At 41.6% G+C, this 16,582-nt stretch overlaps 1 protein-coding gene across 5 annotated transcripts in view; it reads right to left on the bottom strand.

Annotated features, from left to right (window-relative positions):
• Positions 1-296: 296 nt before the first annotated feature.
• Positions 297-16,582, bottom strand: part of COL14A1 (collagen type XIV alpha 1 chain) — a gene marked incomplete at both ends in the record, with an annotated part of 185,099 nt that continues 168,813 nt past the window's right edge. For 3 of the 5 annotated variants that reach the window (XM_080646647.1, XM_080646648.1, XM_080646649.1), the window contains 3 exons: positions 297-376; positions 1,998-2,153; positions 4,036-4,113. In XM_080646647.1, coding sequence (XP_080502773.1) covers positions 297-376; positions 1,998-2,153; positions 4,036-4,113 — 314 coding nt within the window. Of the gene's footprint in view, positions 377-1,143; positions 1,205-1,997; positions 2,154-4,035; positions 4,114-16,582 lie in introns of those variants that run through there. The other 2 variants (XM_080646650.1, XM_080646651.1) reach the window with 1 other exon arrangement.

Below are 16,582 nucleotides of genomic sequence, written 5' to 3'. Positions count from 1 at the left end.
GAAAGTTTCCTTAGTTCAACATTTTGGCCAAATTTTCTCGGAGCACTCCTCCCTGGAAAAACCAGTGATCTGGCATGTCATTAAAGCAACAAAGAAAAATCAATCCTATGGCATCATAGACTAAGGGTTTTTTAAAAATATAATTCTTTTTTCAATACTAACAATATCTAAGGAAGAGATTTAGGCTGATGAAACAAGCCCCTAGAAGGTAGTATACAAACCACATAATGACATTCTTCTTGAACAAGTGCCCATAAGAGTTCTTGCAGTTGGTCTTCCAATTTCTTGTGAGGCAATCAGATCCCAGAGCCCCACAATTCCATCGCTTCCAGCTCATCTTGGACAGGAGTGAATTCCGGCTGATCGGGATGGGGAGCTAGAGAGGAAGAGCGGGGTGGGGACTTGATAGGACCCAGAAACCAAAAAATGATAATCTCCCCTCACAGAGATGTAGATTTGATCATTAGACTGGAGAGATATCCTGCTTGGGTAGAAAGTAGTAGCTCCCTTTACCTGCCACACCGCTGGTTCCTTCCCCAGGAGTTTTCAGATGATTAGTAAATGAAGGAAGGGACAGATACATGACAGACATTGTTAGAAAACTAGAATCACAGCCATCTGATTAAATATTATTGTTTTATTTACAAAAGGAACCTTGAAAACTCAGCAGAATTATGAAAAATAAATTTTTAAAATCGATCTCATGTTAGAAGTCCATCACCGGGGCCAGGCGGGGGGGGGGGGGGGGGAGAGTAGGAAGGGGAGGTGATCAGAAGAAGAATGGAGAGCAGGGTGATCAGAAAGAAAGATGCCCATCAATCTTGTGTGGGACAGGATAGAGGAGAAGGCCCATGTAAGTAACTTTATTACTGAGCATTCATTCAAGGGAGTTTGGCATAAATTCTTGGTACACAACCATATACCTCTATCCAATCTCATATGGAGCAATCTGTTTGTAATACAATTGACACATGTGATTTGGTTAAATTCCAGTATTGACATTGTGTGTTGGGAGCAGAGATGTGATAGTGGGCAGATAGGGAAGCAGGTGAGGCAGGGAAGCAGAGTGCCCATTGTTAGGGGCAGGGACTGGGTGGTGGTGGTCAACAGGACAGTTCTGAATCCATAGCCAGTTTCCCAGGCCAATGTCATCAGAATGGAGGAGTTCCACTTCAGTGCTGGTAATCATTGTAAGGGATCAGATCTTAATAAAGGACAGAGAGATTTGAGGAAATAGGGAGGGAAGAGATGGACAGAGAAAAACACATCAGCAAAACTCTGACCAGTTCCTCTGGCAAATAAGGTTAAATTTCTCCTAAAGCAGAAAATTTAAATTTATTGACTAATAAGCTCATTGCCTCAAAGCAGTCTCTGAATTTTTCTCTTGATACTTCCAAGAAAGACTATGTCAGAAAATGTCTCATTGCACAATCCGCCAGCATGCAGACTGCAGATGTTTATGGGGAGCATAATATTTTCAGAATCTCAGTCCAGTAGTTAGTAATGAGGCAAGGACAGCATGACCACTTACGTTTCTTCTGAAAACTATCTTTGGTCATCCATGCATGTGGTGGGCAGGATGTCACCCCAAAGAATCTAGGGGATCCCAGTTATGGGGAAGTTCTAAGTTTGAAGTTTCCCTCAAATAAGAGTAAATTTTACAGGACACCATGGCCATACCACAGCAATAACATAGCATGAGGGGCCCAAAAGAATGTTCAAACATGTCCCCCAGTGACCAAATATGAGATCAGAGGCCAACTCTATGGGGAATTGCCATTTGGAAGCAAGGAAGACTTAGCTGTGCTGTTATTTTGAACTTCCGCTTTTTAAAAGAGTTAACCTCTAGAGTAATTTGCACTTTATAGAAGATGCCTCTGGAAGTTCAAGCTCTGCTTCCCTCCCATATTCGGGCTATTTTTCATAGGACCCCTTCACCGTTATGGTACGAATTATAGTAAAACATTGCTTAAAACCCACAAGAGGCTGGCACTTACCTCCCACCCCATAGGCTGAACATGAAGAGGGGTCGCAGTATCCAGGCTGGCCGGAAGGACCTTGTGGCCCAGGCACCCCCAGGTGACCTGGTGGACCCCTTGGTCCAGGAGAGCCAGGGGGCCCTGGGCTTCCTGACCGACTCTCCCCTGCAGGTCCTAAAAAACACCCACAATGAAAACAGTTGGTCTTTTACCACAACAGGGTGAGTTTTGAGACCACCAAGAAGTAAACTAACTCTTACGAGAAGCAACCTTACACATCTCGACAATTAGAGCAAGCTGCCTCTCTCTGCTCATTGAGTGCTTCTCCCTAAACTGGATTCCCTAGACAGAAGAACATACTGGAATCACACATTCTCCTGGAGGGCAACCCTTTTAATCAGCTCAGAAAACTAGAAAACAAACTCTATTCTTTTCTAGCACCTCTTGGATATTAAAGGAGAAGGAACACAGCACTCTCAACCTTGTTTTCTCTGTGGAGCTTCTGTTTCCCAATATGAATCCAATGTATGGGCATGAATGTGCGCGTGTGCGCACGCGCGCACACACACACGTACACACAAACACATGAACACACTCAAGCTCAACCTCATCATCTGTACTGGTTTATGGCCCAGATAATTGAAATAAATTAGTCTGAGTGAAATTATCCTGCATGAGAAAAAGATAAAGTCTACCATTGGACCCAACATACTAACCCAAAATGTCTTTAGGTAGCTTATATTTATTGAGAACTTAGATTGTGTGAAAATGGAGATTAAAATTTTTGTGAAATTAAAAAGTTAGGCTGAGTTTTTTCGTTTTTTGTTTTCATTTGTTTATTTTTAATGTTTGTTGTTTTTTAAAAAAATATATGTTTTTTTATTTCATAGAAGAAAGAAGAGGGAGAGAGAGATAGAAACATCCATGATGAGAGAGAATCATGGATTGGCTGCCTCCTACAAGTCCCCCATTGGGGATCAAGCCCACAACCCGGGCATGTGCCCTTGACCAGAATTGAACCTGGGACCTTTCAGTTCACAGGCCAACACTCTATCCACTGAGCCAAACCGGCTAGGGCTGTTTGTTGGTTTTTATGGCTAGATTAAAAAAATAGTTAAGAACCATTTTTTAACTAGAAATGAAATTCTTTAACTTAAAACCGAAATGTAAATGAGAAATGTATTTGAAAAGTGTTGTGGTTCTCAGATATATTCAGTCTCATTTCATCAACATCCACCCAGTGTCCATTCTGGGCATCTCATGATGCTGGGTCACTTATATGATCTCAAATAACATGAATTTTTACATTCAACATGAATCTATTGCATTAGGCATCTCTCCTAGAAAAAGTCTTTTCCAAAATAATTATTAGGTTGGAAAGAAAAGTCTATAAAGCATTTGATTCCATGTGGCTAAGACTGAGATTGCAAATATCCAATAGAATTGCAAAGTTAGAATTCTAATAATGACTCTGATCGTCTGAAGACAATTATGAAAGCTCCTAGTAATGTACATAAAACTCAAAACTTCACCCAAAACTCAGTGAGATGAGCATGGTGGCAGGAACTACCAGTGCCCATCAAACATCCACTAGATCTCGAGCCTCCCCTGCAGGACAGTTGGAGCTGGGCAACTAGTTCCAGCCAGTGAAATGTGACAAGTGACTTATATCCTTCTGCATTTAGAACTGTGAGACCTGAGATGCTTCCTTTATCTTTCTCCTGGGGCCTTCTGTTCCAAATTGGCAGGGGGGCGGGAGAGAACCACCTTACATCAAGCTTTGTATCACGAGTATGATATAAACCTCTATGGTGTCAATCCACTAAGCATTTGTTACTACAGCATAGCCTATCCTATCCTAACTCATGCAGCCAATAAGATCCCAGAGAGCTTGTATTAGGAGACAAATTGGCCTCTTAACAAAATGAACAAGACATACAGCCATTTCAGTTAGATACAAGGATGTAATATGACCATTTTTATCACCTGTGATATCCAGTGAATAGAAAGATTTAGGATTTTCATTTTTGATTTCCTGTTAGGTAGAAATATTTACCTGCTGGCCCAGGGGGTCCTCTGGGACCTTGGCTACCAACACCTGGATTTCCTTTCTCTCCTTTGATACCAGTTAGACCTGTTGGGAGAGAGAGAGAGAGAGAGAGAGAGAGAGAGAGAGAGAGAGAGAGAGAGAGAGAGAGGAGAGAGGGAGAGAGAGAGAGAGGGAGAGAGAGAGAGAATGAGAGAGAATGAGAGAGAATGAGAGAGAGAGAGAGAAAGGGAGAGAGAAAAGTTATTTTTTAAAATGAAATCCGTGTAGTCCATCTTTCTGGGTTTCAAAGGGATCTCTCTAATGAAGACAATGATATGGGAGGGTCTGGGCTATGGTTACCACGGGACTTTTATACTCAAGTCTGACACTGGTGACTTTTGTACAACCACATATAGAGGCTGGTTCTGTTTCTGAGCCTGCAGTCTGTATTTGCAAAACTGCAAGGTTATCTTCCTCCTTCATGCTGACGTGGTCCGGCCTGCCAGGAGCTGGCCTCTGTCTTTGCACGCACCAGGCCAGCCGATGTATGGCACTCCACAAATAACACAATAGAAGTCACAAGTGCACATGTCTAACATTTTCCTTTTGGTCCACCCTGTAATGGATCTGCAAAAGGCATGAATTATAATTAGGCAGCAAAGTTCTGAAGAGCGTGAGTTTCCATTAAAAACTTGGAAGCTTCAGGAAAGCCTGTGTTTGATTTGGCTGATTCAGCCCCATAAAATTCTAAACCTATTCATGTGTCTTTTCCACAGAACAGACTTCTTATTCCAAATATTTATGGTGCTACTAATAAACTATACATTTTCACAGGCAAAAAAAAAAAAAAAAAAACCCACTAAGAAACATATACACCTCATTGTCTAAGCAAGTTCTATCACCAGACTGGTGGACAGGTGACAGCATGTTGTATTCAGCCCCAACCAGTTGCATCAGACAGGGGTCTGGGTTACCCTGACTCACATCGCACATGATCTCTGGTGTCTGTTTTTCAGGTGCAACAATGCTTTGAAATAGCAAACTGCGAAACCACATCTCTATGTAATTACATTGAACAGAGAAATTGTGTGATTTGTCAAAGCTCAGAAGGGAACATAAGTCAATGAAAATATCCAATCTGATAGGTGGCAGGCATGCAAGTGATATAAAATGTTTAAGACTACAAACAACCTTTTTTTTCCTTACTAAATGCAGCACATATTCACTGCAGACAAACTAGAAGACAAAACAAGGAAGAACCCTAGGCCTTGAAAATAATCACTTTTAACATCTTAGCTTATAACTTCCAGAAGGAAGCCTGTTCATATAGTATTCACTACGGAAATAGTTGACAACAACAACAACAAAGCCACTAATACTTCTTTCTACACGGTATGCATAATCATAACAACTGCACTTGATTGTCCCTTGATTGGAAGCTTTGGTGACTGCTGTGTTCCTTGTGACCACCTCTTGGGGTCAAGCTATCCTGTCATATTTTAAAAAGTCCTTCTTCCTTGTTAGTGGTCTTCAGTGTTACTCCACCCATGACTATGCTTCCCCAACACCCATGCCTACTGCATGTGGCCTTAGTGGTATTATCTGAGCACAAAAAAGACCAGCCCAGCAGAAAGAGGGCAGGGCACCGACTGGTGCACCTATGTTCTGTTTTTGGATTGATTCTTCTCTTAGGAGCTGATAGGAAGAGAGTGATTTCTCAAAGGAAAATACTATTCAGTCTGTGTTTTACAAAGCACATGACTTACTTGGACTGGTCAACATTTAATGCTCGATTGCCAATCAAGTTGCTCAGTCAGAAAACTACCCTGAGTATGTCTACTGGGTATCACCCAATTAACTAAACTAGTAGCTAATCGGTTAATAATTGGAGTGAGCACTTTTTAGCTTGTGGGTGCTCCCTCACTTGTGAATGAGTGTGTGCATCTGAGAATAGAGCAGAAACTGCCTAGTCTGTTAGAATCAGAGCCACTTTCCCCAGAGGGAACCACAAATTTTTAAAGAATTAGAACACAATCAAATACACCAATGACTAATGCATGCTGCTCATGATTAAATGCTGGTGACTCAGAGGCCTGCCATGACCTATGGTTCTCAGGGATCAACATTAACAGCAGGGCTTCTCAGTGATTATTCTCCACAAGCAGAAGACACAGTAGATTAGGCTGAATAGGACATCCAGGAAAATACTCTCAGGAACAACCCCCTGATAAGAGCTTCCTGACTTACCCTTTGTTATTCGTAAGGAAAGCAAAAGGTGGGGAAGACTGAGAGTAGAAAGTCTAGTTGTCTTAATTTTCTATGTTATGTAGATAAAAAAACAAGTGGAATTTGATAGTATCTATAATACAAATCAAGAAAAAAAGAGCCTCACAATAATATTCCAGCCCCTGAAAATGCCCTAAAAGTAAATTCTAAGAATACAATTTGATATCATCAGAGAATTTTAGATGTTGTTATCCTTCAAGTTATGATCCAACTAGATGTAGGCTAATATAAATATCTGTCCCTGTGTCCACTGAAGGATTATCCAAATCCATGATAACTGAACTTGGTTATAAATCTTTTCTAAGGAAAAAAACAGGTTAAAAATCAATATTTAAGTACCTAAGATGAGGATTGAAATTAAAGGCTAAGCTGCAAATCTCTAAAAACAGATCTGGATATATTATGATAAGCCTTGTAGGCCTTGATTAAAAGGAGGGAAATGGAATGTCCTAGAATATCAGCCTGTGACTGTCCGTGAGGTGACAGAGGGCAGTGGAGTGAGGGCATAGTCATTCTTTACAGACAAAATGTAGTCATCACCCATAAGGACTTCCCTCAAAAATCTCTTTGTGAGGACCCAAGGTGGGGCCACTTGGTGCTGAGATGGGGTTACCAGAGCTAAGTGCCAGCGTTCTTTCCACAGGGCATTGGGACCCACACGTGCACAAGGTATTTCCTCCTTTTGACACTCCCTTCTCACCTTGGTTGTCTCCATAAATACTCCTCATTCTTCAAGACCCAGCTCAAAGCTTCTCCACAATCATAACAGGCAGAAGCATAAGGGAGTCAAGAGGGCAAGAATTGCCCAGCCGGTGTGGCTCAGTGGTTGAGCATCAACCTATGAACCAAGAGGTCACAGTTCGATTCCTGGTCAGGGCACAAGCCCAGGTTGTGGGCTCGATCCCCAGTGTGGGGCATGCAGGAGGCAGCCGATCAATGATTCTCTCTCATTGTTGATGTTTCTATCTCTCTCTCCCTCTCCCTTCCTCTCTGAAATCAAATATATATATATATATATATATATATATATATAGTCACTAACAATTAGAGAGGGTGTCCGAAAATACACACACACACTTTTTAACAGCTGACAGTTCAATTTTGAAAATGAAATGTATTTTAATAACACTGCCTTTGTAATTATTCAAAGTGTGTGTATACTTTTTTGGAACACCCTATATGGTGAGTGAACAAATGAACAAATGAATGAATGAATGAGTTCTTTGCTTCCATATTATCACTGCCTCCTTTGGCATTTATCCCATTGCATTGCTTGTTCTTGTGTTCTAGTCTGGAAATATGAAACTGTTGACTGCAAGAATCATCCCCTATTTATTGTGGTAGTGTCAGATCCCAAACCGAGTCTCACACATAGTAAGGAAATGCCCATAAAACACCGGAAGGCTAATTGAATGACCAAATGCAGCTGACTTAAATGCAAGCATGACCTTGAAGGATCAACAAACAAAATTCCTTTGGCTAGAGCTTCACTTTTATTTTCCTATGCCTGGCTTGTAAACACTGCTTTTTCTAACAAGTTCCTTGCATGGCAATATGAACTACTAGTGTCTCTTAGAGATGAGTCGGATGGACTCCAATTAGCTTTCACTATCTGCCATTTAAAAAAATGAACAGAGCTGATATAAAAGATCTAATTTACCAAAATGTGATTTAGCTACTATCCTTAGTTTTCTGTGAAGTTACCAAAAATATTTAGGATAATCAGAGAAAAGTCTTTTCTATTATGCATCCATCCTTTTATTTTGTCTTTTTTTTAATGATAACTTTTAAGAGCTATTCTTTTAGATCTTACTCTCTTATTAAAATCTTAAGATCTTACTCTTATTTCTTTAAAAAATTTTTAAAATAGATTTTTACTTTTCAAACAGTTTTAGGTTCACATAAATATTATGTGGAAAGTCTAGAGTGTTCCCGTATGCCCCCTGTAGCTACACTTGCATAGCCTCCCCCATTAACATGCCTCACCAGAGTGGCAAGTTGACATATTTATTCCTCCTTAAGAGTCACATTAGGGTTACCTGGTTCTCCCTTACCACTCACCTAACTCTGACCCTCTAATATTTTCTTTCACTGGTTTACTAAGTCAGAGACCTGTTTGTTTCAGTTTTTCATTGTATTCCCAGTTTCAGGCACATGTCAGGCACTCAAATATCTGTCAAACAAACGGATGGATGAATGAAATTCAAAGTCTGATTATAGACCTTGACAAACCAAAGATGTGGCTAGTTGGTGTACCAGCTATGCTTCTAAATGACCTTATTAAGTTTTGAATGCTAGATGTTTTATGTATGAACTCATTTAGTCTTAACTGAAAACAGGAGGGCAGACTCTACTATTAACCCGAAAAGAAGGCTGGGATAGAGGTTAAGTCACTTGTCTTTAGCTAGTAAGTAACAGAGCCAAGATTTCAACCCAGGTAGGTGCTGAAGCCAGTGCACACAACCACTGTGCTCCCTGCCTCCCTCTCCCCACCCCAAGCTGGCTCTCTAGGCTGTGTTTTTAGTCTTGTTTGCTATAGTTGCGGCTTTCTGAACTGCCTGCGGATACAGTCTGCACATTTTCTCTGGCCCGACATCAGCCTTGTGGTTATCACATTTCCTCAGCTTACTTCCTTGGGTGTATACATTTGACCTCTGCTCTGAGCAAGCCTTGGGGTTGATTTTAAGAGGATTTATCCTGCTCACACTGACTACAAGTCCAGGGTCAGCCCTTGGTTATTGGTTTCCCTTTTTTTTTTTTACCTCTATGTAGGGAGATTTTACTAATTTGCCCCTTGACCACACCAAGCACTCCAGGCTGGAGTCTCATGCTCCTCCATGGAGCCCGGTCACTCCCACATAATCAGACATTCTAAGAAACTCCCAGGAATTGTGCTCAGACAGCTATGCAAGGCCTGGATAATGCTTTCATTGTCATTCTACCAAAAGTCACAGAAACTGTGAGACAAGGCTTTAGCTGTGTTATTATATAGTCTGTTGCCTGGGAAATGCTGGTGATGAATTACAAGTAGACTGTTTTTTATTCAACATATGTTGGAATGCCTACTAGGTGCAAGGTACTGGACAGGGTCCCTCGCTACAATGGCAGATTCAATGGACTCAATTCAACAAGTACTTTTTGTACTTATCTATCCCTATTTGGCTGCAGATCAGTGCCAGCATGTACAGGCTCCATGTTTTGGGCTAAGATGGCCAAGGCTGGAAAATATGTGGTTGGTATGAAAGTGAGCAAAATTTGCAAACTATTGCTAAGGGTCCCACCTCCTATTACCTTTTCCATAAAACAACTGACCATCTAGTATGCCTCTATAATCTAGGGCTCAGCCAGGGAAACATCAACCATTCTAGATCTTTCAAGCAAAGGGAATTTAACATAGGGACTTGGTCACATTAGCAATGGAAGAATTGAGCAATCAGATAAGGATGATGAGGCAACTCAGACATTAGCAACAGCAGGAAGCCACTATCAGCAGTAGGAGTGCATGGGCAATAGGAAGAAGGGTGTAACTAGAGCCCAATGCCTAGGACCTTCTGGTAGGATCCAGTATAGCTGACCCGTGATATGAAGTCTTGAAGAACAGGCGTTAACCACGTAAAAAGGGGGCAGACAGAAGCGCATGTGCAAAGGTTTGCCTGGGGAACCGGTTGGGTATGGCTTTGGCAGCTGCAAGGTGGGTAGTGGTAGAGTAAGAGGCCAGGTTAGGCCTCCTTATGACAAGCTATGGGCATCACACCAACGAGTTTGGATATGGCCCCTCTTCTAATACCTGCTACCTATTTTTTTTTTGTTTGTTTTTAACTTCATACAGTCTCCCTTAAAGAAGAACTCCAAACTGATTAAGCTTCAGGCCCCATTAAGCTCAGATCTGCCCCTGCTGGGTGCAACCAAGCAGTACAATTCATTATTGTGAAGTTTAACACCACCAATAAACACTGTGCTAGTACCACGGAAAAGCCAGAGGAAAATGTGCTTAATCATATTTCTACCTAGTGGGCTATCCAGTGGTCAAAGGAACCTACTAACCAGATCAAGATCCAGACAACAGAATATTTTACACTTTAGGTGTTTGCACCATAGTAATGTAGGTAGGAGGTCCTTTGGTCTTTTGACCACAGACATCTAAATTGGACATACTGACATTCGGGCAGTGAGGGGAGGGAGTGCAGCAGGGGGCAGGGAAATGAAGGTGGGAGAATGGAGTTTGTAAAGGGAGAAGGAGAGAGGAAAGGAGGCGATGAGTGGAGGGCTCATCCATGCACACCAAACTTGTGCATCCTTTTGCAGGTTGACTGCTCATAATTACTAGTACATCAACAATTGCAGTGTAATGGGAAAATGCTGTGATTGGAGCCATGTGCCTGGGGACAGAGAAGCCCAGATGAGGAAGATCTTACTCAGTCTTAGCTGGAAGAAAGCAGAGTAGCAACAACAAATACACTGGCCAAACAAATAAAACATTGCGAGGAAGCAGTGGTCTGGCAGAGGTGACTCTTGAAATGAATTTTGAAGCTTGAGTATGAATGAGTCAGAGGAAGAAAGCGGGTTCTGGAGAGTAGGAAGAGCATGTGACAATCCAAGAAGAGGTATAAAAACAGGGATTAGCATTGAGTGTGGTCGGAAAGGAAAAGGCATGTGTAAAGAACATTGATAAACTGAATTAATGGTCTAAATTCTTTACTACTTTGCAATAGAATTATGCACCCATTCCCATTCTATGAACTCATGCATTTCCCTACTCATAGATATAGGTTGGCCAAGTGATTTGCTTTGATTAGAGAGATTATTAGTGGCAATGACAAGAACAGAGGTGTGAAACATGATTGGGAAGTTGCGTTGCCCTGCTTTGTTTTAGCCATAGTCACAAGGAGAATGGGGAGCTATCCCCCCCTCCAGGCAGGGCCCCAGTAGAGCAGAGCTGTCCCACCTCCCACAGACAAGTGATGAAAACTAATATTTATTGTTGTATGTTACCAAGATTTTTGTGGTTTGTTGTTATGCAGCAAAAACTGAGCACTGAGCCGTTCAGTTTGGCTAGAGCAGTGGTCGGCAAACTCATTAGTCAACAGAGCGGCAAACCGCAGCTCGCGAGCCGCATGTGGCTCACGAGCCACAGTTTGCCGACCACTGGGCTAGAGCAAAGGGCACATACTTGACGTGAAGCTGATTAGAAAATATGAACCAGGACCACACAAAGATATCTTACTGAGATGACATTAACCTTGAGGGCTATTTCTAGCACAATACCCACTACCCCAGACAGTGACTGAAGTCCAATGTGAGCAATCTGTTAAGACCTTCTACACAGACCTTCCAATCAAGGGTTTCAAGAAATTGTTAAGCTACAGAAACAATGACATTAGCTTTCATGGCAAAAAGAAGATAAAATACTGGTTACAGCTTTTTGTTATTGTAACAGTCATATTCTACTAAGTACAGAAGGTGGGGACACAATTTGATGGTAATTTTAGTTTGTCAATTGCTTTTTAAAAATCATTCTTTGTGTTTATTTGGAAAATGATCTTATCCTGACTATAATTAGTTCCAGGAGCATGAATACAAAAACAGTCTACAATAACATGCTTCTAGTAGGTGCTACTCTTTCAAGGTCCTTCAATCTACATCTTACATTTCCCTCTGAAAAGCTACATCTGGTATTCGAATAACTTAAAGGAGTTGGGAGAGAAAAATACCCATTTAAATAGTGAAAACGGGTGGACACAGAGTGAGCCAACCCTTCACAGGTGTCCTAGGAGCCAGACTGCTTGGAAATCATTCTTAGGAATGAAAGCAATTGCTGTTCCACCACAAGGCCAGACACCTTGGTTCAATCTGGAAGAGTGTGATTAAATACATAGTCACAAATACTGTGATATTTCCTCTCTTCGAAATGGATAGCCTAATTCTCTTCCCCTTGAGTGTGGCTGGGCTTAGTGACTCCCTCCTAGTAGAATATGCTAAAAGTAAAAGCTTGTGACTTCTGGGATCAGTCAAAAAAGGTATTGTGGCCCACCTGTGTGGCTCAGTGGTTGAGGGTCAGTCAACCTATGAACTAGGCAATCATGGTTTGGTTCCTGGTCAGGGCACATTCTCAGTTGCAGGCTCCCTCTCCCTCCCTCTCTGAAATCAATAAAAATATATTTATATAGAAAAAAGGCATTGTGAACTCCTCCCTGCTGTCTCTCTTGGATCACTGGCTCTGAGGAATGCAGCCATCATATTTTGAGACCACTCAAGCACCCCTGTGGAGGGACCTACCCTTCTCAGGCTCAATGTGAGTGGAGCAGTCAGGGAGGGCCTGAGACTCCTGCCAATAGCACTGTGAGTGAGGCATCTTGGAAGCAGGTCTGCCAGATCCAGTCCAGCCTTCAGATGACTGTAGCCCTGGCTAGCGTCTTGACTGCGAACTCACGAAAGAACCTGAGCCAGAACCATCCAGCTAAACTAGTTGTGAGTCCCTAACCCACAAAAACCATGATCATCTATCTTTTGTTTCCTTTAAGTGCTAAGTTTTAGGATAATTTGTTACATAATAATAGATCACTAATACATAGAGCTTCTCTCTGCAGCCATGATGAATGTAGAGTCGCTTTGTAGTACGAAAAAAAACCCCTCTACAAAATAAAAGATGATACCAAGAGAAGGAGTACTCATTGCCCTAAAAGTTACTGTATGTTAGGAAAACATAATCCATCAAACCTTCAGGGAAAGGTCTTGTTCCAAAGACATTCAAAATGGACTTCACCAGATCATTATCGGGTGAGAAAAGAGAAAACTCTATCTTTGTCTGGACTTCGTCTCAGGAGATGAGAGGCAGGGGATGGGGAAGCAGGAGAGGAAGAACATGTATTTCAGCACATTTTTAACAGCAATGAAAAGACTATGTCTCATGCAACACATTAGCAACCATAACACGACATCACAGGGAAGACTTGTAAATATTTAAGGAACAACCAGCAAATTATTATGAGAGCTCCACCAGCCCTCTTTCTTTAATCAAGTTAATCTGTCCCATAAAAATAATTTTTCCAGGAATTAAACCAGGATCCAAGGGTCATTAAGAAGTTTCACAGATGCTTACCATTGAGGCATTCCTGGCTCACAACTGCTATACTCTAATTCTGAACTTGTGACCAACGTTTTCTGCCAACAGCTCTTTTCAACCACAGGAATATTGAACATAAGAACCTTACTTCTCTCTCAGCTTTGAATAAATCTGGGACCCAGTTTTCTCTCAAGACTTCTCGGCCTTGTTGACTTACAGTGAACCATGACATGAGCATGAGAGATGCAGGTTTAGTTTTAGTGCATGCAGCCTTTCTCTGCCATTCCTGTGTCTCCGAAAGGGCTTGTCATTGACTGACAGCGACCAGACTATGGCTGATTCCTTTCTGACCTGTGGTTGCTTGGGGGAGTTCAGCTGTGACTCATCTTCCCACCCTTCTCCCATACCCTTTTCCTCATTTACTGAAACAACGTCCACCTTTTTCAAGTTAACCACAGAACCTTAGAATTGATAAAAACTGATCCTTAAATCTTGTCTTTATTTACTCAATCACTAGAAATTTGGTCATCTGTGGCAGGAAAGGCTTGAGGGAAATAATTTTCCAACTTTGAAGTCCTTCATGGATTTTATCCTCAAAGAACAAAAAAATTAATCCAGGTAGCAAACATAATGTGAAATTTTCTCTTGATTAACAGTAACATTCCAACATGATTATTATTTTTATCCTTAATAATAATATTGGAGTGAGTGGTGCTCTCAGCACCCAAACTAGTTGATTCTACATAGTAAATGTAATGTGCTAATGATATTTATAGGAACCCATGAGTTCTAACAGTGAAAGTCTTTGGAATGACACCTCCCAGTCATTTCCACTCAACTTTTCCAGGCACCAGATTGAGAAAGACCCTGCAAGCATTAACTGATTTTAGAGGATGGTCAGTATTGGAAGGCTTCTCTGGAGAAGGCCTTAGTAGGAAAAAGAAATATAATGGAAAACCAAGCCACTTGTTAACCCCAGACACGTGCCTGCCAAAGTAGGAGAAGGTAATTTACATTTAGTTGCATAATGCCAATGATGTATTTGCTATCTTAGTAGATCTTCAGTGTGAACACAATAGAGACAAATGTAGAAAGACTAAGGAGTTGATAAATCTCAATGATATCAGCCTGAATTTGTAGTGGTTGCATTCTCAGAAATTCTTAAATACAAGTACATTCTGACTTCTTCATTATTATTTCCAGTATAGTCATGCTGAGAATTTGCATATTGGAATAAATTATTAGATTTCCCTTTTACTATTTTATATTACACTAGAGGGCATTCCAGTTTTTAAAATTATGTATGAATATAGGTTCTATTTATTATCTATGAATTTCATTTTAGAACACTAGAAGAGATGTTGCAAATCATTTGTTACAGAAAGGAAACAATATGTGTGCTAGGATTGAGAACCATGGCTTGAAAGATTTCAAGCCCTTTCCCATCTCAGGACCTTTTCATATGCTATTGCTGTCTCTACCTAGGATGTTCTTCTCTCACTCTCTTATATATACACCCAACTCCTAAACTTTCAGGTCTCACTTAGCTAAAACATCAACAGGCTGCATAGAAGAGTCCCCTCTTCTATGCTCATATAGCATCCTGCATTTGTTCATAGCACTTATAACAACTGGTGTTAAACTATTCATGTATTTTTTGTTTAATATCTGTCTCTATGGTAGGCACATGAAAGGCAGGAAATGTATGCCCTGTTTACCACTATTTCCTTAATACCCAGCACCATGCTTGACATGTAGTAGATGTTCAGTAAGTGGTGGTTAGATGAATGAATGAAGATCTAGAAAGATTAAGTTGTGAGATCAAGCCGCCAAAATGACATAGCTAATAAGTGGCAAAGCTAGCATCCTAACCCACAAATGATTGATGCCCCAAACCCCATGTTTTCCACCCATCATGATGCTTCCAGCTAAAGCAGCATCACAAATAGTTTCTCTCCTAAGATATCAGAAGTAAAAGAAGACTGAATTGCCTTGTTTCTCCCCTATTGTCTCCCCAGGCTGAGATACTAGAATAGGAATATAATGTTTATAGGTATATCCCAAATTGCCAGATGCATGACCAGTTTCCTTGTAGGTAATTCCCCTAATTGGACTCTTATATAGCCTCAGTACATGCTACAATCTTAAAAGAATCATCAAGTGTTCAAATGAGTAACCACAGGAAATGTTTTGATCACATTCATATTTATCCAACAGATCACCTGGCTTCATCTCCAAAGCAGGTCATCTGCCAGGTCACGGATGCCCACAGCTATCTAAATACAGCAGAACAGAGTGCACAAGGAGCTTGCAAACAGCACAACCACAGCCCACTGTGACACTCTGATCAGCTCAGCTGTTCACATTTTTTTCAAGTATATTTGATTTCAGAGAGGAAGGAAGAGGGAGAGAGAGATAGAAACATCAATGATGAGAGTCATAATTGCATGCCCTCCACTGGGGATCGAGCCTGTAACCCAGGCATGTGCCCTGACTGGGAATCAAACCATGATTTCCTGGTCCATAGGTCAATGCTCAACCACTGAGCAACACCAGCTGGGCTATTCACATGTTTTGAAATGTAGTTATTAAAAGACAACAGGGAGGGAATAATGGCGGCGGAATAGACAGATGTGTTCCGAGCCTTGTCCCGGAGCAGAAAGAAAGAACAGCTGAGGGTCGCACAAGGAGTGTTTGTTGGCCGGTTGGGAGACAGCTGAATTCCAGAAGGAGGTGGGGGACTGCTGAACGGGGTTCCCCTGACCTGGCAGCACCAACTGCGGCTGGGTCCCCTCCCGGAGCTGCGGGGTTGGACGCGGAGTCTGCGCCATCTTGATCCGGAAAGTGGAGCTTATCTGAAGCCTGAGAATCCACAACTGCGGCACCCCAGGAACAGCTGCGAGCCCCAGAACAACGCTCCCCAACTGGCGCAAGCACACGGGTTCAGAGGAGCTCTACACTCCACTACGGAAAGGTCAGATTTCGCCTGGGATAAGGAGAGCGAGAACTACATAACCAGACACCCAGAGAAGAGAGACCATGGGGAGACAAAGAGGCAGCCCGCATATGAAAGAAAAGCAGGCATCACCAGAAAAGGAAGTAAACGAAATGGAGGCAAGCAACCTTCCAGAAAAAGAATTCAGAGAAATGGTCATAAGGTGGCTGAAAAGAATGGAAGACAAATTCGACAATATGAGCAAGAACCAAGAGGAAATGAAGAAGAAC

Source organism: Plecotus auritus, assembly GCF_963455305.1.
Source record: "Plecotus auritus genome assembly, chromosome: 11".
In the NCBI taxonomy this organism is placed as follows: Eukaryota; Metazoa; Chordata; class Mammalia; order Chiroptera; family Vespertilionidae; genus Plecotus; species Plecotus auritus.
This window is presented reverse-complemented; position numbering and strand designations above follow the sequence as displayed.